This window comes from Chinchilla lanigera, unplaced genomic scaffold (assembly GCF_000276665.1).
Source record: "Chinchilla lanigera isolate Chin_1 unplaced genomic scaffold, ChiLan1.0 scaffold00091, whole genome shotgun sequence".
In the NCBI taxonomy this organism is placed as follows: Eukaryota; Metazoa; Chordata; class Mammalia; order Rodentia; family Chinchillidae; genus Chinchilla; species Chinchilla lanigera.
The window spans coordinates 4,490,144-4,517,045 of NW_004955492.1; the positions used below are offsets into that span (position 1 = coordinate 4,490,144).

Consider the following 26,902-nt stretch of genomic DNA (forward strand, 5'->3'; position numbering starts at 1 on the left):
TTTTTCTCCGGTACCAGGAACCGAACTCACGACCTTGCGCTTGCCAGGCAGGCGCTTTTGCCGCTGAGCTAAATCCCCAGCCCCCGGAACCTCTTTTCTTATATGTTAAGTGACCTGAAAACTGTGAGAAATACTGTGAGAACTCGGATTCCCTTGGGCTCTGTCACACAGTAGACAGATCTGTAATCGTCACTATCTATGAAACTACTAATGCACAATGTGGCACCCTTGGGGTCCTTGGGGCAGAACTTGCAGATGCACCTCAGTCTGTGGCATCATTTCTCTTGGCACTCTGAAGAAAGCTGGAGGAGAAGCTAGTAGAGCTGAGACCTGAATGTCCTAAAGAGCCAGGCAGGCAGAGGTAAAAATGGGGACCACAGGGTAATTTGAAGGTATTAAGATTTAAACATACCTCACGCCTTGGGCAGGAGGGTGTAGCTTCCTAAGCTTAGAGTTTAATATTAGTAATCACAAAGGAAAAGCTTGTCTGATTTGACAAGGAAGTCATACTAACTTTTGAATTTGTAAAAAGATTAATAGGTGGTAGATGGCACTGAAAGAAATATTTGAGCATATAAAATGTTCACAGATTAAGATAAGTACTCTGTAAAAAGTTGACATAGAATAGTAACAGAAATAGAAAGTAGAAAATGGCAAAGAAGCACAGTAAGGCAGTTCTCAGAGAAAAGGACAGTGTTTCAGCATCACCAGGAATAAGAAATACAAATGAACAAGGAGTCATTTTTAAAAATCAGTTGCTTTAATGTAACTTTTCCTAAATCTTACACTAGGGAGAGTACAGTGCATCAAAACACTCCACGTTATTTCTGGAGATATTAGGTAGCAACCAGATGTCCGACATTAAGGAAATGTTGACTCAGTCAGCATGCATACACTTAGTGGCATGTTGTACCCACAAAGAACAGCTGTAACAGCTGCAACAACATCAGGAAATGCTGCTTTTGATATAATGGAAAATGACACCAGCTGCAGAATTGACCATATACTCAGTGTTATTTCTTTTTTAGATGTGTGTGGAAGAAGCAATCATGGGTAGCCACCAAAACATTACAACAGTTTGTTAGAGTTGTGGCATAAATTTTTAAGTCTTAACCTAAATACTTACTTAAAATCTAAATGACAATAGTAAAGAATCAACTCAATAGTCGTCTCTTCATCCAAAAGAGCTTTGAAGGTACAATAGTGTGGGAGAGCCAAGACCCACATGGCCTCGTCTCAAGAAATCTTCCCAAAGTCACGGTGAATGATGGAGGGGGAGTTCTCAGAGTCATTACGGTAAGCAATTCTTGTGTTTGTTTAGGTTAATGACAGATTTTTGTTTTTTTTTTTTAATATCTAGAAGTGTTCTTAAATTTACTTTTATACATTCCAGGATCCCAGGTGGTATCAAATGATTCTCACATGTTTTAGCATAGAGAGTAGAAAATGCACCTGAGCTACCGTTGTGAAGATGAGAGGCTGAATGTTGTGTATGATTCTGTGAATTAGTGACTATAGTTTTAAGTTTGATGCTGTGTGTGTATGTGTTGTGTTACGTTATTGGGGATTAAACTAAGGGCCTTTGCCCTGAGCTACATTCCCAGCCCTTTGTAAACTTTTTTGAGACCAGGTTTTGCTAAATTGCCTGGCTAGGCTCAAACTTAGGATTCTTCTGCATCAACCTCACAAAATGCTGGGATTTGAGGTATGTGTCACCTTACCTGGTTAGATTGGAACATCTTAAAGTGTGTTTCAGTATCAACCTTTTTTTTTCCTTTTTTTTTTTTGAGACAGGGTCTTACTATGTAGTTCAGGCTGGCCTTGAACTTACTATGTAACCCAGGCTGGTCTGGTCTCAAACTCACAGAGATCTTTCTGTCTTAGCCTCCAGAGTGCTGGGATTACAGGTATACACCACCACACCTGTCCCTCTTAGCCATTTTCAGGTCAGCAGAACATATGTTTAATAGTATTCAAGATATTCACTATCTCTCTTTGTTAGTAAAACGCCATTTAAAACAGTGTAGGTTAAAAATATTGAACCAGGGATGGGGATGAAGCTCAGCGGTGCAGCACCTGTCTGGCAAGCACAAGGTCCTGAGTTTGATTCCCGGTAACAAAAAAAAGATAGTAAAAAAAAAAAAGACAAAAAAAAAAAAGCCCCTTAAAAAAAAAAAAATTGAGCCAGGTGCACTTGTACACTTGTAGTCCTAGCTACTTGGGAGCTAAGGCAAGAGGATCCCTTCAGCCCAGGAGTTTGAGACCAGCTTGAGCAACATGGGGGGACTCTGTCGTGAATGAATGAATGGTGAGTGAATGAGTGAATGGAAAATAAGATTGAGTATTTGTTTCACTTATATTGCTGAAGCATCTCTGGGATTTCTGATTCATTTCTAATTTATTCAGATTTGCTTCAAATTTAAAACAAATCCAATTCTGACAGGTACATTTCTCAAATGTAGGATAATAAAGAAGTTGTAGGCAGACATTAGTAAATAAGTAGTGCATATGGTGGTGTCATGGGCACCCTCTCATTTTCCTCGGTACTTTGGGATAGTGGTTAGGAATGCACTTTGCATTTAAAGTCAGTGACTTCTTTGAATTTTAAGCCTATTCCCATGAATTGCTTCCTGAGTTTGAAACAAGTTTGTGATGTGTACGACTTATTCTGAAAGTGTTCACAGCACGCCCTACTGTGAGGCAGGCACGGTGGCAGACCGTATGGGTCCACTGCGCATAGGTCTACAGCGTCTTACATGGCCTTATCTGCTGTGGTGGATTCATACTAGGACTTCTGTCAAGTTGGGCTTAGGGAATATAAGTTTCCTTTTAGTAATGGAACACTGAGCACTTCTGTTCTTGTTGCTTTCAGGCGGGGGAGGGTGCGCTGCCTCACGAATTCATGGAAGGTGTGGAGGGAGTTGCAGGTGGTTTTATTTACACTGTTCAGGGTAAGTTGACTGAAAAGCGTATTGAATCTCACACACCTAATCTTAATACCCTGACAGAAAAGGTGATCTCTTGTAATTAAAGGAACAACCTTATTGAAGTAGAAGTCATATACCACATAATTCACCCTTTTAATGTGTTCAGTTCTGTGGATTTTGGTATATTCATATAGAGTTGCACAGCCATTTTCTCTAATTCAGCAATATTTCCATCACCCCCGAAAGCAGCCCCATCCCCATTAGCTGTCATTCCACATTCCTCCTCGTCTGAACCTGGTCTTAAGTTTGCAGCAGCCTTTTTCTCCAGTTCTCAACTTTGCTTTGCAGAAGGCGATGCTCTCTTACGTAACCTTCACTCTCGGCCTGAGCGGCTGGTTGAACATATGAGGAATCTCCATGAGGAAGATGCCTTACTGAAGGAGGAAAGCAGAGTCTATGGGGACATTGTCTTTGTGGATGTTGTCGACACTTACCGAAATGTTCCTGCGAAACTACTGAACTTCTATAGATGGTGGGTTGTGAGAACATTGGGTAGCTAGGACTGGTATTGTTTTTTTGATGGAGAAACAGTATCAATATTGAGCTACTGAGATTTTAAAACACAAAAACCTGGAACTTTTGTGCCTGGAATGTGACCTATGGGATCCTGGCTCCTTGTGAAGACATCTTCTATGATGCTGCCACTCCCTTATTTGATTGAGCAGATCCACAGTATGAATTGTGTGAACTGGTCAGAAACAAACAGACAGAAAGTAATTCACTTGGAATCATTTCTCCTTGGAATCATTTCTCCTTGTCTCTAGCTACCATCAGATCACAGTCAGACAGTTTGGAAATGGTCCCTTTTCAGCTCTGTTCATACCCATTCACCCAGACTCCCCAACTGTAGTTTGCACCACTAGTTCTGTTCAGCTGAGTATCCACTGATTTTCCATTCTGTATTCCACCAGTTTAAGATCTTGCCTTGGGCCAAGCTCAGTGTCATGTGCCAGTTGTCCCACCTTCTCATGAGGCTGAGGCAGGAGGATCACTTGAGCCAGGAGCTTGAGGACAGCCTGAGTAACCTTGTCTCTCAAAAAAAGAACAAGAGCAACAAAAACTACTTGCCTGGATTCTAAGCTGGCTCAGCGAAATTCAACAAGCTTTAGAATCTATCGTATTTGTAACTTCTAGAGCTTCCAGTGTTTCTTGGATCTTAGTTGTAATCACTATCTTTATAATAATAACACTATGCAGTCACTTATTTTATTATGGTAGTGACTCTAACATCCTGAAATTTGCTGGATAGCTCTTTGGTACTGCCTACCTTGACTGAAGGACCAGACCATTCAGACTGTGTCTCATGTAGCTTAAATCTATAAGGGGTTCACAGCTTTACCTTTGCTTTTTCAGAACTTTCTCTACAGTCTCCTGTTTGTTGGTGGTTCTGTGTCTTGTCCTTTTTTTCTTTTCTCTAATGGGACGTTCACAAGCGCTTTATGGATATGGCTTCCTGGTCCTGAGGTTAGATGGTCTGCTTAGTTAATGGAAGGTAACATTTCCTAGCTGGGGCACATTGACACAATTTTGGAGTCATCTTGTGGGTAGAGGGCACGTGGGTGTGTCTGGGATACCAGAACCAAGTGTAAATAGCTGTAGAAAAGGAACCTTCTTTTAACTCAGGGTCACTGATGGGAGTTCTGGGTGTGACCAAGACAGAGTGGTGAGGAGGTCAGGGTGAGGACGAAAGGAGAAGTGAGAACAGGGGTGTTCTGGGGCTTCCTATAGGGAACTCCTTCCCAGGTGTGGAAGTCCTGCATGATATGATGTACCTTCAGTTTCAGTTAAGCTTTCTCTTCTCCTTACCCATGTCCGAGATCTTAGTCCCTCAGTCTCTGCTACTGCTGCCACTTGAAGGCCGTCACCTTTTCTGCAGGGCCTTCCAGTGGGACTGTGCTCTGGGACCAGCCTTCCCATAGCCCGCGCCACCCTCACACTCCCACGTGGCACCTTTTCAGGCTACTTTGTGCCCGTGGTGCTGGAGAGTGAGCCCAGGGCCTCTGCGTGCTAGACATGTACTCTGACCCTGAGCAGCGCTCCAGTCCTCCTCTCCATGTTGTAAATGAAACATCTGTATTCAGTTGAGTCACCAGTGACCTAAAGGTCCTTTGTCACAAATGTTTGTTTATAATTAGGTGCTATTAGAAATAAACTTAAGAAACACAGGAATATTCTATGTGGTATAGAACTATTCTTCTTAAAATTCTCCATTCTTTGACCTAATGAAATTTTTTCTAAATTTCATGTATTAAGATTAGTCAAATGCCTAGTTCCCTAGCAAGATTCTGCTTTTTTTAATCAGTAGTGGGAATCAAACTCAGGACCTCGCACTTGCCAGGCAGGCACTGTGCCCCTGAGCTATATCCCGGACCTAACTTTGGCATTTTTATTTATTTATTTATTTTTCTTTTTTTGAGACAGGGTCTCCCTATGCAGTTCAGGCTGGCCTTGAGCTCACTTTATAGCCCAGGCTGACCTCGAACTCACAAAGATCCTCCTGCCTCAGCCTCCCGAGTGCTGGGATTATAGGCATGCGCCACCACGCCCGGCTACTTATGCATTTTTAAACAGACTTGTACAAAAACTGATGATGTGAAATGAGTGAGTCAGTTCTCTTGTTGCCTTTAGATAGTTTTTGATGTCTGGATAAGTCAGGTCACTGTCCTGTTCCTTCCATGTAATCATTTGTAATAGTTTAATTGCCAAGGAGAAAATGTTTTGGTGTTATAAATCAGTTTTTTGAAACCATAATCTGTCTTGGGAGTAATATAAATAGCAGCATAAAGTGCATATTGTGTAACAGAGTTCTGTGTAAGAGATGTAGGTATGACACACAGGGCAAGGTTCAAGTGGGTAACAGATCTGGCAGCCTGACCTGAATAATGCCTCAGAAGCGTCTGTTCATATATATGTTTTAGTCAAGCCAGATTTTTGCCATTGTGTTCTTTTTCCTTTAGCTTCTAAACTCAGCTTGGGTGGGCTGGGGGTATGGCTCAGTGGTAGAACACTAGCCTAGTGTCCACAAGACGCTAGGTTCTGTCCCCACACCAGAAAAATAGTCAGCCTGATGCTTCTCTGTGTTATGCCACTTAGTAAATGCCGCGCAAAGGCCATGGCAGATAGCAGGGTTGTGTGAGAACAGACACTCTTTGTGTTGGAAGAGCAAGACCCGGAAAGCTGTGTAGGCGGAGCAGATGCAGCTCTGGGTTCCCGTGTTAGTGATGTCGCCACCCTGTGGTTTCCCAGCAAGTCCCATGACCTCCCTGTCTGTCTCCTGCCTGCAGGACTGTGGCAACAACCAGCTTCAGTTTGTTGCTGAAGACAGATGACGACTGTTACATAGACTTAGAAGCTATCTTTAATAGAATTACCCAGAAGAATCTGGATGGGCCTAACTTTTGGTGGGGAAAGTAAGTAAAACATGGGTAACCATTAGCATTCGTGTACCTGATCAAATGTAATTTATTTATTTTTATTATTTTAAATAGTAAAAAAAGGATAACATAGTAATAGGGGGGCTTACTGAATTACAGACAAAGTGGTAGGAAATTATCAATGGTTGTTGTTTTACATATTGTTATCTACAAGATAGTTTCTCAGGAAAACAAATACACAAATAATAGTGAGTTACAGACAAAAGTGGTAGGTTATTATCAATGGTTGTTGTACTATACTTTGGTATCTTCAAAGTGGTTTCTAAAGAAAATAAATAGGGCCATACATGAGTGACCAATTGAATATTCATTGACTATTCTCAATGGTTGTTGTAGGAAACACATAGTAATAAACATACATCCGTTTATGAAATAGCATAGGAACAACATAAACAGAGGTATAGACAGATTAGTAGGAAAATATCAGTGCTGGCATAATACATGGTGGTATCTTCAAAGTGGTTTCTCGGGAAGACAGAGATATGCAAAAAAGATCTAATAAGTAGTTACAGCCTAATGGCTGTGGAAAATAGCATATTACATCCTCACCAGTGACTCCTTTCACTGAGGTGTGACAGCTGGAAGGAAGGCTAGGATTGAAAAGGACTGAGAGACTTGCACCTGTGTCTAGCAACAGGCTGTTTACTTTTTCCTCTATAGTCATGATTACCTGGGGCTCCTCCATGGAGATGACAGTCTGGCCAGAGGGAGAAGGCAGAGTATGCCCCGGGTCCCCTCATTCCTGTTGGACTAACTAGTAGGATGGGTCTGAGCTCTGGGGCCTCCTCTTCAGAGGGCAGACCGATCTCCAGTGGTCACCTTTGCATTCAGGGCATGGCCCAGGGGGCTTCTTAGGGCAGTTCCTCTTGAAGTGGCCTGGCTTTTAATAGTGGTAGCAGATGAATGCAGTCATTGAGTTCTTCTTGGGGCCCGGAGAATCAGGCTTAAGGTCTGTTTTTCTTGGTGCTGCAGCAAAAGCAGCTGCTTTTTCTCAGTCTCTTTGTTTTCTCTCCTTGGCCTCCTCCTTGTCACGGCTATAGAATACTGAGGAGGCAATTCTTACTACCATTCAAGTGAGCCATCTGGGGCGAAAGTCATTTTTTGTAGCTTTTTCTCTCCAGCCTCCCAATGCATTGGGACCCTGCAACCAATGTCCTCTCTCCAACTGTCAGCACAGGCAGCAGGACTCTTGGTGCAGACCTCTCCAGAGCTCCACATGCTCTTCCACTGCAGCCTGTACTGTGAGGGGAAGAATGGCTTCCAGGGGGGTCTCCCCAGGTATTGTGCAAGGTCCTCCTGGTTTCCAGCTTCTGAACAGCTCTTGTGACCCCGGTCAACTAGAACTCTTGAGTCTTTGGGTGTAGCCTGTATTCTTGTGTTCTCTGAGTCCTTGTTCAGCAGTTGCTCCTCTGCTGACTCTGGACCTTTCTGGTTCTCAACAGCAGGGGCAAGAGCAACCAGTTGTGTGGCATGTATTCCCAGAGGTTTCTCCTTGTTGGGATGATTCACGAATGTCCCCAGGCAGGCCTCCGCGGCCGGCTTGTAGCGGGCCAGTTGTGTCATTGCTTCTCTGTGCCACGATAGTTTTCAACTGTGTAGTGGTGGCTGGTTTGAGGGCCGGTGCATGCTGGCATGTGCTGCTTCGCAGCTTCCCAGGCACCGGGGGCCCACCTCCCGGGCACCCGCATGGCTGGGGGTTGTCCCAAAGGCCGGCACACCCCGTCATGCCACTTCCCAGGTGCTGGGGCCCTGCCTCCCAGGCACCTGCGTGGCTAGAGTCCGGCACTTCCCGCCACACGGCTTCCCAGACGCCAACTGCCCAAAGGCCGGCACTCCCCACCGTGAGGCTTCGCACCAACTGTAATTAATTTAGAATCAAATGTTCAAGTCATCTTTCCATGAGACAGCAGTTGAGGTAAGAAATTTCCTATTAGACTCCTGGTTTTACTATTTTCTACAATGAGAAAGGAACTTGTATTAATGGAAAATCTCAGGCTGATGTAATAGAAAAAAGATGTGGTGTTTACTTTCATGCTATAGAAATAAGTGGTGCTGAGAACCTGCTGTGTCTTTTGTGTTAGAATGAGTGTGTGACAGGCTCTGCGGCTATTTTCTTTTCTTTTTGGGACAGGGGTTGGTACTAGGAATCAAACTTGGGATCTCATGCTTGCCAGGTGGCCACTGCACTGCAGAGCTATATCCCTGGCCCCTCTGCAGCCGTTTTCTGTGCTGTGTCAGAAGCGCTGCTGAGTTAGTTGGTGGTTTAATGGGTGTGTCTGTCTGTCCTTGAAAACTATGTAGTCTCTTAGTTTCCTTTCAGAAATTTTTATTCACTTATTTTTTTTAAGATTTTTTTGTGTGTGTGTGTGTTTGAGATGGTGTCTTGCTATGCAGTTCAGGCTGGCCTTGAGTTCACTTTGTAGCCGAGGCTGGTCTCGAACTTGCAGCGATCCTCCTGCCTCAGCTCCCTGAGTGCTGGGATTATAGGCATGTGCCATGATGCCCGGCTCCATTCAGAAATTTTTGAGAGAACTTAATATACTAGTCTTCTATATAAAATATTTTAAGGTAGTGTAATTCCTTTCCATAAAAGGGTGTTTTCCTCCTGCTGTCCTGCTTTATGAGCTTATTCCTTTGTAGTGATGACAAAGGAATCCAGTCTCACAGTGGCAGGATGCATGTTACACCAACACAAAGAAGTTACATTTTTGAAAATTTCAGTTTCAGACTGAATTGGGCAGTGGACCGAACTGGCAAGTGGCAAGAGTTGGAGTACCCCAGCCCAGCCTACCCTGCCTTTGCATGCAGGTCGGGCTATGTGATTTCCAGGGACATTGTCAGCTGGCTGGCAAGCAACTTGGGGAGATTAAAGACCTACCAGGTAGGAGGAATTTCTTACCTACGTGACTTATCAGCCTACTGTCACTGGAGCAGAGCCAGCCTGCCGTGGGCCAAAGCATGCAGTTCTTCCTGTATAGGAATCACCCCTCAGAGGTTGTGGACATTACTTCTGCTGTCCCTCAGACCTCTAAATTCTATTCCTGAGTCTTGTTGGAGCACCGGGTCTTAGCACCGGGAGTTACAGCATGTGAAGAGGGAGGGCTGTCTGCCTGCTGCACTGTCTTCCCACCTTGCAGTGGGGTCCTTTCGTCAGTGGTCACTGACTTACTGGTGTATCTGGCTTAATCCACCTTTGCCTTTTCCTACTAGATCAACAGCAAAACCAAGTGGAAAGACTGTTTATTGGGGAGTGAGTGCAATATCTTTACAAGTATCATTTAAACTTTTGCATTTAAACTTTGGGTCACGTGTAGGGTGAAGATGTAAGCATGGGCATTTGGATGGCAGCCATAGGACCCAGGAGATACCAGGTAAGCCAGCCTGAGGGAGCTGGCCTTGGGGCTCTCGGGAGTTGGGGAGGGAGGTCGCTGATGTGGGCAGAAGGAACGAAGGTCTGCCGTCACAGCAGTGCTTTGATTTTATTTACAGCGGCCCACCTTGTTATTTCTCATAGCATATTTTTATGAGCTTAAACCAACAGAAAATGCTGGCATAGAAGTTCCCTGGCCCACAAAGAATTGGGTTTTTGTAGAGTTGTTCAGAAGTTCTTTGCAGCTTTAAAGGTTAGGCTCCACTTACCTGAGTTCCTGGCAGTGTGAAGACCCCGTGTCTGTCCTGACTGACTCCACATTTCATCCAGGATTTTACTTCTGAGACAGCATTTAAACACACTGCTGAGCCAGAAAGAGGAAAGGAGTCTGCAAAGACTAATCTAGTAGGAGCCCTGGGAGAAAAAAAGCGGCTTTTGCCTCAGATATTTGTGTTGCATTCTGGATTTCTGCAACTTATACTTTGGTTGTAGAAGGTGCAAGAGATGGAAAGAATGCAGTGCCCACTACTTAGGAGCAGAGCTGTGGCACCAGAGCAGCTCACCCTCTGCTTGGGTGAGCAAGAGTGTTCACCCTCCTCTGTCTGGGCTGATTTGATAGTCCTGTTCCTTGTCACACTTCATGTCACACTCTGATTTACTTAAGTGTTGCATGTGAGACATTTTCTGTATTTGATCATTCTAATAGTGTGGTCTTTGCAGGTCTAAGTCTGTAGTGTGTTGTTTGCACGGATTTGTTTGTGGGTTCCTGGTATTGAGAAACACTATTTTAAATGATGAACTAATCATCTTTCGAAACTCAGGCCTGACTTTAAAATGTAGGGAGGCTTTGCACTGTTCTGTACTGTGCCATCCAGAGCACTTCACATTTCTGCTTGGGGCTTCAGGGCATCCGACGTGCACTGCAGTTCCAGGTGCTCAGGGAGACTCCTCCCCATCCACCTTGGAAGACTCAGACAAGGGCCTTCTAAACACAAACTTTCAGTCTCTTACATATCCCTGAAGAGCGTGGCCCTTCAGACGCCCGCCTCTGCCTCCCTGCCAGCACTATCAGTCTCCTGTCTGAGGCATGGTTTTGTGTGTGTGTGTGTGTGTGTGTGTGTGTGTGGTACTAGGGTTGCATCTAGGATCTTTGCACTGAGCTACATCCCCAGCCCTTCTCATATTGTTTGAGATAAGGTCTTGCTAAATTTCCCAGGGTAGGCTCAAACTATTGTCTTCTTGCCTCAGCCTCCTATTGTGCTGGGATAACAAGCGTGCACTAACCACCAGGCCTGGCTGGCAATGGCCTTTTAAAACCCAAAAATGTCTGCAGGTGATTTCAAGGCTCCCAAAAACCTCCCTAGCGGGTCACATACAGAGTGCCTGCCTACATCTGTGTTGTCTGGCTCTCTAAGCAGCGCCTGGCTCTCTGCTCACCTCCTTTTGTCTCCCACAGGACAGCCTGTGGCTGTGTGAGAAGACACGTGAGACAGGAACGCTGTCCTCCCCACAGTACTCGCCACGGGAGCTGACGGAGCTGTGGGAGCTGAAAGAACTGTGTGGTGACCCTTGTCGGTGTGAGGCAAGATCATGACGACTCAAACCCAACAGTGTGTAAAGACTGAGGTGGGCAGAGGACATCTCTGTGTAAGGCTGAGACAAGCGCACAGGTTGGCAGTAGAATACATGGTCTTTCAGGAGAGTTCTCAGCTGGCACTTTCTCCTGCGGCCAGTGTGGTATTGCTTCATGTTTGCACAGATTTCCTCCTTAAAAATCATCGACACTGTAGCATAAGAAGAGTTTTTATTTATATATTGGAAGATGACTTTTAAAATAACAAATTGTTTTCTAAAAGGAGAAGTATTTCTAAATTCTGGTGCATTTTTGCTAATTCGTCATAATGATTTTTGTTTAAAACTTGGCCTGGTTAGGAAATTTTGAGTAGTGACTCAGAGCTAGAATTTGAACCTGGATTACAAAGTAGCTCTGCACAGCTAAATTAGCACATCTGCAGGCCAAAAAGAACTCAGAAAAATGCTGTGTGCCCACTTGGATGAGCAGTGGTCACTGATACCAAAGTTCGGGGTTCCTGGAAATAATGTTAGGTTTTGTGGATCTCTGAATGAAGTGGGCAACTTGACTTTGAAAAGGACACAATATAACCCTCAGTTGGACCTTGGTTTTAAAGATACTCATTTATATATGAGGCTAATATCCAAGTTTTGTGCCGTTTAACAAATCCTGCAGGTCATAGTTCAGTACTCTTATTAAACACTAATCTTTGTGGATGTGAATAAAAGTAAATACTCAGGGTTTTTGTGCCATTGGGAAGGCTATTTGTAAATCGCTGACACTTTGAAAGAATTAATGTTGCTCTTCTATCATTACCTGCTATTTACTTAGTAAAGTAAATATGAATCAGAGCAAATCATCTTTTATGGAAGATGTGCTCAGGTTAGGTATAACTGTAGGGAAAAGCATGCGGTTAATTCTTTAAGTACTCTAAAAAATAGTGCAACTGAGCAAATAGCACACACGTTACACACAGTAAAGGATATGTCTCCCTGAGATTAAGGGACATTTCACAAAAACCAAATCAATTTATAGTAAACTTTAAAAATAGTACCAGTAGAGAATTCCATTTGATATAGTCTTACGATAGACATTAACTATATTCAGATTTTATTAGATTAGCTAGTTTCTATTTAATATTTAAATCTTCATGAGATGCAGTGATGAGGTGTAAAAATAAATACGATGATCAGAAAATCACTAGTAAAGCCTTTATTGTTACTATATACAAGTCCAGAAATGGTCTCCTCCCAACAAATTGCATCCTTTGTTGTAATTAGGGCAACTTTAAAACTTCAATTTTTTTTTACAGAACTGTTCCAATAAATCATTTTCCGGTGAACCCTAGTCATGATAAGTAGTCTAGTCTCAAATTTTATTAGTTGATTGTTACCATCGCACTAATAGACAATCTCCATTCTCCACAGAATAAAACTGTAATGACTGCAGATCATTTTCTAGTTCAATTTCTCTGCCAGGCATCTAAAAGTAGAACAAAGATAGAGGCAGCTGATTAAGATAGATCTGACACAGCATGTCACACACGCTGGCCCCCACAGCAGGTCACTCTTAGAGTTCAACAAATGTACGCCCTCCAGTTAGAATCAGGCAGCATTAGACAGAGATGGTCACTAGCACGTCTTGCTGTGGGAGACTAAGCTTGGCTTTGTATTTTGGGGGCCACTTACTTTGGGACTTGCATAGGACAGTCTAAGTTCTGACACAGGAACTTTGAGGAGACGTGATAGCAGTCCCTTCACCTTTTGAACTGTCATAGAATCTGTCAAAGAAAAGCAAAACCCATCAGCTCTATATGACAGCTACCTTAAAACGGGCTCACACAAGGAGATCAGTGCTGTGTCTTTCCTTATCACTTTACCGAAGAAAACAACTAGGGGAAGGTTTGACTTTGTCTACCACTTCCTTGAGTCACTTGGGAAATTGGGAAATGGAGCCAGTTTGTGACCCAAGTGGTCTTGACAGTGAGTTTTCATACCATTTCAGCAGCATTTAGTATTAGTCCTTAATCTGAATAAATCAGAAATACTGTCAGCACAGAGGGATAGATGGCAGTGAAGTCATTAGATTTTCTTTGCAAGCCTTTGTGACAACTTTATGAATTATGGGAAGAACCTGGGGTGGGGCCTCAGGTGAGGATGCCCCCAGCCCCCTGGCCTTAGTTTCCTCCTCCGTACAAGAAAGTTGTACACTTAAATGTTCGACAGGAATCACCCCAGCACCACCATCCTGTGACTGTTACAGTGTGTTACACACAAGTGACCACCAGGCATGGGAATGTCAGTTAAATGAGCAAATGCTTTGGTCTGTTCACCACACACTATGAACTTCTTTCCAAAGACAGGTTGTGGTAAATAGTGAGTATTTTGATTACGAAAATTAGTTTCTTTGAAGCTTTAGCTGGAGGCACAGCAATAGTGTGGTGTTACCCACGAATAGGATGTAGTCAAACAAATATTTTTCTATAAAAAATCATTTTTGTAAAAGCTGTGTGTTTTTATGCAACTTGTGATAATAAATGTTATCTTTATTTTAGAATAACTGGACTTTTCTTGTTTATGTATTGGAGGCAGATACTGTGTTTATAATTTTAGTTATATACTGCTCTTTTATGTTTGAATATGATAATCCAGTCCCTTCAAGCATTTAGGTGGACTCACTTTCACACTGTAGTGAGGGGTTGGTTCCTGCACACAAGCACACAAGTGGGAAAACAGTGGCTTCCAAATCCATATCAGAAAGAAATCTGAAACCGTGCTAAGAAGAGATCTGCCTCTGTGCACTGAGTCTGTAAAGTGGCAGTTTTATGTCTATAATGTCAATTCTTATGTGGTGGTAGATATTTCCATGCCAGGTCTCCTAGACAACCACTGTCCAGCGTGGCAACCACATGTGGATATTAAACACATGAAATGTGGCTGCTGTGACTAAGGATCTGAGGTTTTAATTTCATGAACTGAAGTTAACATAGCCCATGCCCTTCCTTCTCCTTCGTGATGCGTGCTGGTGCCCTGGAGCGTTGAGCCGGAGTTATTCACCCTTCCCCCACTCGTGAACCTTGAGATTGCTTTAAGTGCTACAAGGTAGAAGCCCTGGTCAGAGCATCTGTGACTTTATCAAAACAATACACTGAGTTTTAAAATCCCAACCAGTAATCTGAAGGGCAAAAACATGGCATTGCAGTGTTTGACTTTTCTTGTTAAAAGATATTTATATCTTAGTGTTTAAGTATTTATATGTGGCACAAAAATTAAGAACCCTTAATCTGCTAAATTTGTAGGACACGGGACTCGGATTCTCAATAGTTTAAAGCTGTAATTATCTCATCTAATTTCTAATGTCTCCTGGCTCCACCCCAAGATTAATAACAAGAACGTGTGAACATAGCAGGTGTCCCCTAGAGGGAAATTGATTTTCCAAACGCCTGGGACTACACCTGCGCCATGCCTGGACGCCGTCCCTAAGTTCAGTGCGTTCCCGGACAGCCTGAAAAGGAAAGCTGAACTAGGCCTGCCTTAGTGATAACGTTCCCGCACACTGACTGGATAGAGCTGAGGAGCAAAATGCAGAGACATACAAAGTCAGTAACACTGAGAAGTTCGGGCCCTCTTTCACAAGTCTGTCTTCAAACCCGCTTTACCGACAGTATTTAAGTTTGAAAACAGAATAATGAAGGGGAAGCACTACTGATGTTAATTCATCATTATACAGTGGTAGCAAAATTGTGTATCACAGGAATAGAAATGGGATTGCTAGTAAATAAAAATGGAGAAATAGTAGTAGATTAATACTAAATGAACAGTTTTCAACCAGAAAGGGACTCCTTTGAGCACAGCCCAGGCCTTCTATAAGTAGTACCACACTAAGCTTGTTTGATCTGTTGGTCACTAATTTAAAAATCAATGTGAAGCCAGGCGTGGTGGCGCATGCCTGTAATCCCAGCACTCGGGAGGCTGAGGCAGGAGGATTGTTTCCAGTTCGAGACCAGCCTAGGCTACAAAGTGCACTCAAGGCCAGCCTGAACTGCATAGCGAGACCCTGTCTCAAAAAAGACAAAAAAAAATAAATAAAGTCAATGTGAATTTATGGCACTGACAGGCAAACAGGGAAATGTATTTTATTGAGTCATTTAGACAGATTCATACTTCATTACTTCTTCAAGCCCTTATTGCTCTAAATTTAACCTGGGTGTATTTTCGCAGTTAGCTCTGAATTAAGTTAATCTTGAGAATTCACAGTATTACTATAAAACTATAAAACAGACTATAATTTAATTTTAAACTATAAAACAGATAGTAAGGGGGACTGGGGATTTAGCTCAGTGGCACAGCGCCTGCCTGTCAAGCGTGAGGTTGTGAGTTCAATTCCTGATACTGGAAAAAACCAAAACCAAAAAAAAACAGTAATTTTTTTGAGTGCAAGTTGAGTTACGTTGATCTAATTTGTTGCCACAAATGTATTTATTTTAGGAATAAAACTAATTCAGTTCCGGTAATACATTATTTAAAAAGTTCTAAAGTAGTTTTTTCAAAGAAAACTATTTCAGTGCATCTGTTAACAGAGCATCTGAGAATGTTTTTGTTGGGCTCTGACAGGTGAGCAGAATGGGAGCAGAATGTAGGAGGAATCCTCAATTTCCCACCAGCTCATCACTAGAATCTGGCTCCCCTTTTATGAAGGGAGGCAAGAGACCCAAAACTGAGAGCAACAGAGAAGCTCTCAGAACAGTCATCTGAGAACAAGATGTGGGGCTGAATTCCTTTGAGAGGGAGCCATTCAAGCCGTGAGACCTCTAGTTTACAGTAGGGGCCGGGGATGGAGCTCAGTGGCACAGCACCTGCCTGGTAAGTGGAAGATCCTGAGTTTGATTCTGGGTACCCAAATAAATAAATAAAATAAAATAAAGTAAGATCACACTGGGCCTGGTAGGACATGCCTATCATCCCAGCATCTGGGAAGCTGAAGCAGGAGGACTGCAATTTTGAGGCCAACCTGGAACACACCAAGATGTTATCTTGAAAAAAACAATCAACTGGCGGAGGCTTCCAATTTTAATGAAACCTTTTCCACGTAAGTTGACAAAGTTATGGGAGCGGGGACTTTCTGAGGATAGGAGAATGTTAGTTGCTTAACTGATTATATTTTAGAATATAGGGGCTGGGGATTTAGCTCAGCGGCAAAGCGCCTGCCTGGCAAGCGCAAGGTCGTGAGTTCGGTTCCCGGTACCGGAGAAAAACCAAAAAAAAAAAAAAAAAAATAGAATATAAAGGACTAATTAATGGAAACCTAAGTTCTGAAGTCCACACTTGTAGATATGAACTACATATTTTAATTCCATTAGCCAATACCTGAGCTAATTATCGACACATGTAAGACAGGCAAGACAGATTCATTCCTACCTGGCAGTTGTTTCTCTATGACTTTCTGTTCAAGTTGATCTGGACATTTTATCCTTAGTGCTTTGAGGAAAAAAGGAAAAAGACCAATTGATATCTATTGTAGTAAGGACTTAAAAGCATGCATGCAGTGCTGGGGAGGTAGCTCAGTCATAAATACAATATGTGTGTTCACAGGAATTGATTGCCAGATGACACAGCTGTTCAGTACAGTCTGACTGAATCCTAATAAGCCAATCTTAATGATGTTAAAATTTTACTCATATTTACACAAACTACTCATCATAACAAAAACGGCCAGGCTGATACGCTTTCTCTTTTTCTTTTTCCCTCAGTACTTTTTTCCCTGACAGTTTAGCTGGTGTTTTGTTTTTTCTTTTGGGCATCAGGAATCTAACTCACAACCTTGCGCTTGCCAGGCAGGCGCTATGCTGCTGAGCTAAATCCCCAGCCCCTTAATTGAGTTTAAAACCATGGTGGTTGCAAAAAACTTCAACACAATAATTTGGATATGGCTGAGAATTTGTTTCTTTAAACACAAGGCATTTAAGTACTTCCTTAGGAGAACACACTTAATCCCCATCAAGCTGTCATCATCTGTTTGAGCACCTAAGGATGCAAATACAAATAAACTGTGTGTGAATTTGGGATTCTTACTTAGCAGCTGATTTTTGAGCATACATGGTTGCTGTATTTTGAGTTCCCCATCTTCAGGTGCTCCGTATTCTGTTTTAAAAAAAAAAGGATGAATGATAAAGGCCTCTGTAACAAAAAAATGTATAGAGGCCAGTGTTAACAGAGGCGTGTCCCTCCCCAGGATAAACCTGCTGACAACTGGTGTGCTGACCAGGGCTTCACTTCTTTTTACCCAGTTCTGTGGCCTTTAGAGATGGGCAGCAAGCCCTCCTCCCACAGGTCAGTCCTCCCTTGTCAGTGGGTTACATTATGTTCCTCGGGGACTGAGAGTCCAGATTCAAACCAGCAAGATCAACGTACCTTCAGACACCTCAAACATTTACTTAGTTTAAGCTTGTGGTAGTGCACATCTGTAATCCTAGCACTCAGGAGGCTGAGGCAGGAGGATCACTGTGAGTTCAAGGCCAGCCTAAAATACTGAATTCAAGGCCAGTCTGAACCATGTCTCAAAACAAAGAAAACCCAAAACAAGAATAGCAGTAATTCCCTTTCAGAGTCCTGAGAGAGAAACCTGCTGTTGTTCAGGACGCAAGTCCCAGGACACCTTCCCATCTTCACCAGGTGGTGCAGTTCCAGGCTGGGTGTCCAGTGTTACTGCTACAGTCTCCTGCTCAGCCTGGAAATGCCACACAGCAGCCCCGTTATCTGTGCAGGACACACGCCAAGACTCCCAGTGGGTGCCTCCAGTGGGGCTGGCACCAGTGCCCTCATATGCTATTCACTTGAGATAAAGCTGAAGTTGTCAATTAGGCCCAGTAAGAGCATGGGGCCGAGGACGAATATTAAAATATCCTGTAATAAAAGTTACATGAACGTGCTTTCTTTCAACATATACTGTCACCATTTCTCTCTCTTTTTTGGTCCTGGGAATCCTATTCAGGACGTTGAGCTTGCCAAGCAGGCGATGTGACACTGAGCTATATCCGGCCCCTTCGCCTTTTCTCTTAGCTCCTCTGGCACACCAGACTGTCAGCATCACTGCTCTTGCACTTCAGGGGTATTTTCAAATACGTGAAAGAAGCGTGAGGGGCCAGGAATATAGCTCAGCAGCATAAGTGCCTGCCTGGCAAGCACAAGGTCCTGAGTTCAATTCCCGGTACCAAAAAAAAAAAAAGTAGCATGTGTTACATGGGCACAAGTGCTATGGTACAAGGATTGTCCACTGATGAGAGGGCTGTTGACTAAAAGGCCAGTGGCGTGTACAGCGTGGACACATTAGATAAAAGTAAAGCGAGGCCTCACAAGGCGATCTGTCCTGGGCAGGATGAGATGGGTTTTTGTCATGTTACTCAGAACAGTGTACAATTTAAAGTAATGAGTTTATTTCTGGAATTTTCCATGTAATATGTTTTAGACTGAGGTTGACTATAGACAACAAGTTGCAGGTAAGGCGGATTACTGTAATTTTCTCCTGCCCTATACCAACAACAGACATTTCCCTGTACCCCTCTTTGCCCTAGTCTGCTTTTGCCTGGCATTCTTAGCAGGGAAATGCTGAGCCGTACCTGCAGGCTGCTTTAGAGCCTTCCCCTCCCCACCCTAAATGATTTAGAATTCATTCAGACTGGCCAGGAAATTGGGCCAGCTAATGGGGTAATTTGAAAGCAATTCCCACAGGCAGCTTTTCTTCCTCAAAGATAATGTTGCAGCCCAAAGCTTTTATGCAGTGAGTTTCTTGCAGTAGGAAACATATAAAAAGGAAAATTATATAAAAGTGAAATGTAGAATAACAAGACAAAACAAAATGGGAAGTACATCAGGGACGAAAACACACTAATTCTTAGCTTCAAAGCCTGAGGAATTGGGCCAAAGAATTGACAGGACCATAATGTATACCAAGTACCATACTCAGACCAGAGGGCAAGCCCTTGGGACAAGGGTGCTTAGGAAGAAGGGAGCTCAGATGAACTTCACTTCTGGGGACTTTAAAAAACACCTGTGCCTTTGAGATAACCTGGAATGCTTCCCACAGCTGGTTTACCTCTGTGTGCTCTCACCTCGCTGAAGTGGCCCCCGGAAAGTGCCTACAATCCATTTCCATGAGAACAAAGAGACTTAAGACAGGGAAAAAACAAAAACAGCACTGAGAACAGCCTGTGCTACCCAGGAAAGAACTGGACTCCATCAGGAGCCGCTAAGCTTTTGTGACGTACTGTGACAAAGGAGCTGGTATCTAGGATGGGCTGCAACAAAGTCTTCATTTGGTCTATTTTTGTCTGGATCCTGATGTCCACCAGCCTTCTTCCACTCATTTCCAAAAGCTTTCTGGTAATCAAGCTCAGCTCCACGCCTTTCCTCTGGAAGAATCTGTTGATATGAAATAAAAAGACTAAGCATTTCGGTGGCTTACCCAGTCCTTCCTTCTCCACTGCCCACCCACAGAGGAAAATCAAACCAAGAGGGATGAGACCGTCCTACTTGTCACCTTGCTTTTCTAACCTTGATGAACTTAGGCGTTTAGTCAAGAATTACTCCAGTTGTGTCATTTACATCATGAGAGCATTTACCCACAAGCCAGTTTCTGGATGATGCTGGGTGCCAAGTACCGCCTCTCCTGTGTGCCGGAGAGCTGTCCAGCCTAGAGGAGCTGCCTTACTCCACTGAGCAGAAGAGTGTGGGCAGGCCCGGCCTCCCACTATTATGGGGAGGTGTAGCTGACAAGGAGTGGAGAAATATTCTCTGTGGTTCTGTCTTCCTGCCTCATTCCACCAAAGAAACAGGAGAGAGTGCCCAGGGCTCCTCATCCTCCCTCAAGGGTAATAAATCAGCCAGGGTAGCAAAGCACAGGCCTTTCTGGCACTGACCTACGTGTAACCCTCTATCCTGAGGAGTCAGGAAAGAGCCCTGGATCATGTTGCGCCATTTGAAAGAGATACATCTTGTACCTTCTATAATATTTGAATATAATTTCTTTTCTTTAATGGAAACTTTTTGTGTTTGCAATGCTGGGAATGGAACCCAGGGCTTCACACGTTAGGCAAGCACTCCACCACAGAGGTACAGTCCCAGCCTTTTTTTTTTTTTCAATTTAATTTAGGTTCTCTTAAGTTTCCCAGGGTGGTCTTGAACTTGTGACCCTCCTGCCGTAGGGTCCCAAGTAGCTGGGATTATGGGTGGGATTACTCTGCCCCAAATATAATTTCTTTTTATGGCTTTTGATTATTTGATAGTCTAAAGAAAGATCTAAAGTTCAGGGCAGTGGTACATGACTCTAGTCCCAGCTATGTGGGAGGCTGAGGTAAAGATCATTTGAGCCCTGGTGTTGAAGCTCATCTTGGGCAAGCTGGTGAGACTCCCTCCATCTCAAAAAAACACAACCAAAGAACTAGTCATGATCCCAGCACTCACCTCACGTTTGTTCAGGGTCTTCAGCTGACTAATTTTGGCAATGATGAACTGCCGAATGGTCTCAGCCTCTTTGCTTCTTTCAGTCAGGGGGTTTCTTAGGCAGCACAATGACTGCAGGCTCTGTAGCTTATCCAGCTCATTGATAAATGACCACTGAAGGCCAACAAAACAAAACAGATAAAAAGCAGTGTGTTTAAGGCTATCTTTAAAGATTATCTGAACAAGGGGCTGGGAATTTAGCTCGGTGGCACAGCGCTTGCCTGGCAAGCACGAGGTCGTGAGTTCAATTCCCGGTACGGGGGTGGGGGTGGGGGGAGGAGATTATCAGAACTAGTTAGTAGCAGAAAAGCAAAGTCCCCAATTCTGATCTGAGGCCAGGCAGCCCACAGGAACATCAACCAGACTTTTAACCCACATCACGCCACTGCAAATGACTGCCTAAGTGTGAATCAAACTAATTCCTTAATATTTCTGACTTTATGAGAAGTTTTACTTGCAGGAAGCATTTCTCTTTTTATTTAAAACTTTTTTAACAGAAGAAGGAACCTTTGAACTCTGCTTGAGAGTGGGAACAAGCGAGAGTGTGCGGAGTGCACGGTGAAGCCATCCTTACATGTTCTATGTGGTTGTCATTCACTAAAAGGTACCGCAGGGACGGGAACATGGATGTCTTGCAGCCTAGGAAGAAGAGAGCTAAGTTACACAGCAGAAGTGAAATAAATAGCCAATGTGTAGGAGGGGAACATATTAATGTCATATACCAATTGCAGCATCCACAAAATGGACAGAAGAAATTCCAGTGTCAGAAAGGTTAAGTTGTTGTAATCTGAAATTAAAACATGTTAAACTTGATTATACAGAATATAAAATGTTTTGAGCAATCAATCTCTGCCTGGGTTTTCATTCAGGTCCAGTTCTGGGCACATATAAGAACTCTTGATGCTGAAGGCGAGAGAGTCTACAGTCCTAGAACATCCTGGGGTACCCACCCTAGTGTCAGGTGCTATGCAGGGCTCAAGAGAGACATGGTCTCATGTCCCCAAGTTATAACAAATGTTAAATGTTATCTTAGTATAATACTTTGTAGTAGTATCACCAGGACCAAATTATGCATTTCTCAAATTATCTAGAGCCTAGTCCACATTTTATATGATTTACAAGTAAATTCCCCAAAGGAAATTGTTATGTTTAGGGAGTCCATCATTGCTGTCATATTTCTACTGAGCAAGTATATACAGCATACCAAGATTCATTCCCTAGAAATTTACTAGGGCTACTTACTGCAATAGCTATGTCAGCAGTATATCACCAAGGGAGAGAAAGAAAGCTGATGTGCATGTGCCAGCTCTCCACGAGGAGCGTAATCATCATGTACTGCAAACATGGACTGATAAAAGCAAAAATTGAAAAGCTACCTTGAAAAAAGCAAATTACCTAGGCAGATACGCAATCAGGAGCAGCTGGTTTTCATCAACTGATGGGTTAGAGGAAAGGTCTAATAACTTGACAGTTTGTAGAACATCAGTTGGTCTGTATAGAAAATAAAGTGTTTTCATTATGAATAGAGTATCAGTTGGTCTGTATAGAAAATAAAATTTTTTCATTATGAATTATTTTCAAAGATACAGCCTTAAAATACCTATACTTGGTATTAGGGCGGGTTGAGGGAGGGGGACAGGTGGATATGGCCGTACAAGGGCAACCTGAGGGACACCTCAGGTGAAGTTGTTCCCGGCTAAAGCAGTTTCAGGATCCTGTTCCTGATACTCTGCCAGAGATTTGCAGCTTGTTACCTACGGGGGAACTGGGTAGGGGGACCGGTGATCTCTGTTATTTCTTACAATTGTATATAAGTCTATAAGTATCTCAAAATAAAAAGTTCTAATTGAAAAACTTCTGCATTTCTTTCTATAATGAATGAAGCCATTCTGTACAATAAAATCCTCTTAATTTAAGGGCTGGGGATACAGCTTACTGGTAAAGCACTTGCCTAGCATGTGGGAAGCCCCGGGTTCAGTCTCTAGCACCACAAAAAGAAAACAAAATTTTTAATTTATTAAAATCTGGATTTGCTGAAATTTCTCCTCATGTGTGTATTTTACATAATAGTTTAATACTATTAACAAAAGAGGAAGGTGAAGCCACAACATATTTATGAGAACATGCTTTTACATATACAGTGGTTAGTACAATGACATGACCAGGTAATGCGATTAAAACTCTATTATTTAGCTGGATGTGGGTTGCATGCCTGTAATCCCAGCTGCTTGGGAGACTGAGGCAAGAGGATCACAAGTTCAAGGCCAGTCTGGGCAATGCAGTGAGCCCATCTCAAAATGCAAAATGAAAAGGGGTTGGGAATGCAGGTCAGTGGTAGAGTGTCCCTGAATTCAATCATCAGTACCACAAAAAAAGAAAAAAAATCTATTATTTGATCGTAGGCAAAAAAATAGGAAGTGCTCAGCATAGCCTAGAGAACTTCACTTAGAAACTGCTAGTCAAATACATTTATGCAAAACTATTAAACTTCAAGGCTGAGTGTGGTGACACACATCTGCAATGCCAGCACTCAGGAGGCTGAGGCAGGAGGATAGCTGTGAGTCTCAGGCCAGCATGGGCTACATGGTACAAGTCCGAACTACATAGCAAAACCGTATCTCAAAAAAAAAAAAAAAACAAAAAACAAAGAAAACCCAAAACTAATAAGCTGCAAATATTTAATTCAAAATGTCACTGATAAATTTACGATTTATTTACAAAAGAAATGAGTACGTACTTTCAAGTATAGTCCTTCTAAAAGTTAATGTTAGATGTAACCAGGACAGCTCACTCAGAATGATTAAATGGTGACCAGTGCACTGAAGGAAACCCTGTTACCTTTCTGAAATGCAAATCCTGTTTGCACTGAGGTGCAGCTCCTCAAGGACTGGCCACCCTGGGGCACAGCGGAGGACCTGAAAGGGAAACAACTCAGGTGACACGGCCACGCCTGGTATTTCCTCCCCCTGTTCCCTGCCACAGCCCCACAGGAACTCTGCTTAGTCCTTGCTCGGAAATAAAATTCCCCGGGGACATTTCACACAGGCTGCAGCTGGGCCTGTATGGGTGGCTGTGGAAGGGCTGCGCTGGAAGGCAGCTTGGGACAGGCTGTCACAAAGCGGAGATGAAGATGCTGACCCATCCGAGTCTGCTTAGTCAAAGGGCGGAATGGTGCTGACCAGCCTCCTCAGTTCTAGGTGCCAGTCGGTGTGCACAGAATTCACTGACCAGCAAGCAGGACCCTGACCTATCCTGGCAGCTGGCACTGACAGATGAGCCGAGAGGCTCTCTCCGCACATGGTTGCAAAAGGAATGCCTGAGGAGACTCCACTGACCTTGACAGACATGTTAATTCTGACTGACGTATGTCTCACTTTAACCTGGTTTTAAACACCCAGCAGAACAGTGTAGCCAAAAGACGTATGAAAACAATACCCTAGTAAGAAAAGCTAGATATAAAAAGGGGCTGTAATCGCTGCCCCTTCGGGCAGTTTCCAGCGACACCAGTAGCTGACTCCTGTTATGGCAACATTAAGGAAAAAACTACAGTGGAATCTGTAAGAGCTCAGCAAGAGTCTTTACATTTCTTAGCTAAAACTGCCCTTCATACCTGCCAAAGTCTCCATCTTCTTATAGCTAAAACTAGAGGGACTTCTGACAAGGAATATCAGACTTACAGATAACCTCCGTTAGTCGGGGGGTCTAAGAGCCACTGATTAGTCAGTATTCCAGTCCCCAACGTGTGGTTTCTGGACGTGGCTTTGCCCAAACCTGCCTTTCCATCCCTGTGCTCACACTTTCGATTATAGATGCTTTCATGTCTTGGAAAGTTGGTTTATCCTTGCCTAGAGGCTGCCAAACTCCAGCTGATCCTGCAGATGGAACCAGTGACAAATGCGCCAGACTCCTTTTACCAGGATCCACCCGATCAACCTCGTAAAGGGAGCTCATAACTGCTAAACTGCAACATGCCTTCTAGCCAAGGCCCATGAGGTTAGCTCTCTGGGGGCGATCCCTAACTGCGGTCTCCCCTGCACCGAGCCTTCTCAGCTGGAAGCGGCTAAGTGGAAACTACGCCTCTTCTCTGCTCACTGCAGTTAGGGACACCTCTGCAGAGGGGGCAGTACTACAGACAGCCAAGTTAGGGGGAACTATTGTAGGCAGTCAGACGGGGCTGGGCCCTCCGGGAAGTCAGTGTAGAAGATGGGAATCCATGGAGACTGACTGGAGGCGAACCTTTGCATCTTTGAAGGTTCAAGTCCCAAAGGCCAGGTTTGCATACGTGCCTAAAGGATAGAAGGAAGCTTGAGGTGATTAGTATCACCCCTCTGAGGTTTCCCCTTATCTGAGCAGGGGTGGGGCCTCCTGTCTCACCCACTCACACTAAAGCCCCTGAGAGTACTAAAACTGAAGACAAGACTATAGATTACTGACCAAAAGTAATGGTGTCATCCATATGCCCTTGCTACCACTGGGCCAATATTACCTTAGTGACTACTTGTAATCTCATTAGTTGATCATCATTTTGACCCACATTGTACCCACCTCAAGATATTGCTCCATAAAACTTCCTCTGAGAAGTGGGCTTAATGGCAACCCATTTGGGACCCTTCCTATCTCTCAGGAACTATTCCTAGTCCCATTCCTTTTTTTTTGTCTTTTTGAGACAGTGTCTCGCTATGCAGTTCAGGCTGGCCTTGAGCTCACTTTGTAGCCCAGGCTGGCCTCGAACTCACAACAATCCTCTTGCCTCAGCCTCCCGAGTGCTGGGATTACAGGCGTGTGCCACCATGCCCAGTTCCCATTCCTTTTCTTCAATAAATTTTACTACTCTTAAAATAATAATAATAATAATAATAATAATAATAATACACTGACCAAGCAAAATGGTTCAACAATGGCTTTGAAACTTTTCCCCCCAAAGTTTACTGCCAACCTCTCCCACTTCAAAGTGTCTTTCTTGTCCTGAGACTAAATCTACATACCCAGAGAGGCAGCGAGACCCTACCAAGGAAGGGTCTGGCAAAGGGGCGCCAGGGCTTTGGGCAGGTCAAGGCTGCAAAGTGAAAGGGCTCCACGTCAGATGAACAGGGGTTGAGGGGTGACAGCACCACATGCCAGTGCCCAGAACAGTAAGTCCCTGGTTTAGGAGGATCTGAGTTTTGAGCTTTCAGAGAGAAACAGACTTCAAGTTACAGACATTCCTTAGATGAAAACAAACTGCAGAAGTACCTCACGTGACGCAGACATCCTCTTGTTTGGTTTTTCTTTTTGTTGAGACAGGTTCTTGCTAAGTAGTTCAGGCTGGCCTTGAACTATGTAGCCCAGGCTGGCCTTGAACTTGTGAACCTCCTACCTCATCCTCCCGAGTGCTGGGATTACAGGTGTGTGCGCCACCACGCCCAACATGCCTAACACTGTCACACTTGTACTGCTGTGCACTTACTATACACTGAGACAGTGTACAGAAGTACAGTGCTCAGTGAAAGCCCCAGGTGTCCTGAAGCAAGAGGAAAAGCAGTGGTGAGGAGGAGGGGACTGCTAGGAAGCACAAAACAATAATCAGGAGAACAAAAGTAAAGATAATTGAGAGATTGAACTGAGGCAAAAAGAAGGTAGACACTGCACACTCCTATACCATGAATTGTTACCACGGTTACAATTCCATAGAACAAGCACAAGGTCATAGAACATGTAGCTGGGCATGGTGGCACGTGCCTATAATAGTAGCACTCAGGAGGCTGAGGCAGGACAACTGCACAAGTTTGAGGCCAAGTGTACTATGTAGTGAGTTCCAGCCTGGGCTACAGACCCTGTCTCAAAAAAAAAAAAAAAAAAAAAAAAATCATGGACCATGCGAAGTCTTCTGTGCCAATAAAGTCAGCAATAATATCCAAGCCAGTCGTGGTGGTGCACGCCTATAATCCCAGCACTCAGGAGGCTGAGGCAGGAGGATTGTTGCAAGTTCGAGACCAGCCTGGGCTACAAAGTGAGCTCAAGGCCAGCTTGAACTACATAGTGAGACCCTGTCTTGAAAAGAC

At 43.7% G+C, this 26,902-nt stretch overlaps 2 protein-coding genes across 6 annotated transcripts in view; one reads left to right on the forward strand and one right to left on the reverse strand.

Moving 5' to 3' along the window:
* B3galnt2 (beta-1,3-N-acetylgalactosaminyltransferase 2) overlaps positions 1-12,561 on the forward strand; it is a gene marked incomplete at its 5' end in the record, with an annotated part of 30,120 nt that extends 17,559 nt beyond the window's left edge. Inside the window, 7 exon segments of the mRNA XM_013504679.1 lie at positions 1,186-1,296; positions 2,873-2,951; positions 3,276-3,459; positions 6,272-6,397; positions 9,143-9,302; positions 9,736-9,792; positions 11,248-12,561. Of these exon segments, the coding sequence (XP_013360133.1) occupies positions 1,186-1,296; positions 2,873-2,951; positions 3,276-3,459; positions 6,272-6,397; positions 9,143-9,302; positions 9,736-9,792; positions 11,248-11,385 (855 nt within the window).
* Positions 12,562-26,902, reverse strand: part of Tbce (tubulin folding cofactor E) — a 70,422-nt gene continuing 56,081 nt past the window's right edge. For 4 of the 5 annotated variants that reach the window (XM_005404947.2, XM_005404946.2, XM_013504677.1 and 1 more), the window contains 10 exons: positions 23,700-23,776; positions 22,257-22,352; positions 21,584-21,648; positions 21,436-21,500; positions 20,823-20,975; positions 19,628-19,781; positions 17,436-17,504; positions 16,782-16,841; positions 13,053-13,144; positions 12,562-12,846 (listed from right to left, as the gene is read on the reverse strand). In XM_005404947.2, the coding sequence (XP_005405004.1) occupies positions 12,754-12,846; positions 13,053-13,144; positions 16,782-16,841; positions 17,436-17,504; positions 19,628-19,781; positions 20,823-20,975; positions 21,436-21,500; positions 21,584-21,648; positions 22,257-22,352; positions 23,700-23,776 (924 nt within the window). In that variant the 3' untranslated portion in view covers positions 12,562-12,753. The remainder of the gene's footprint in view (positions 12,847-13,052; positions 13,145-16,781; positions 16,842-17,435; positions 17,505-19,627; positions 19,782-20,822; positions 20,976-21,435; positions 21,501-21,583; positions 21,649-22,256; positions 22,353-23,699; positions 23,777-26,902) is intronic. The other variant, XM_013504678.1, reaches the window with a different exon arrangement.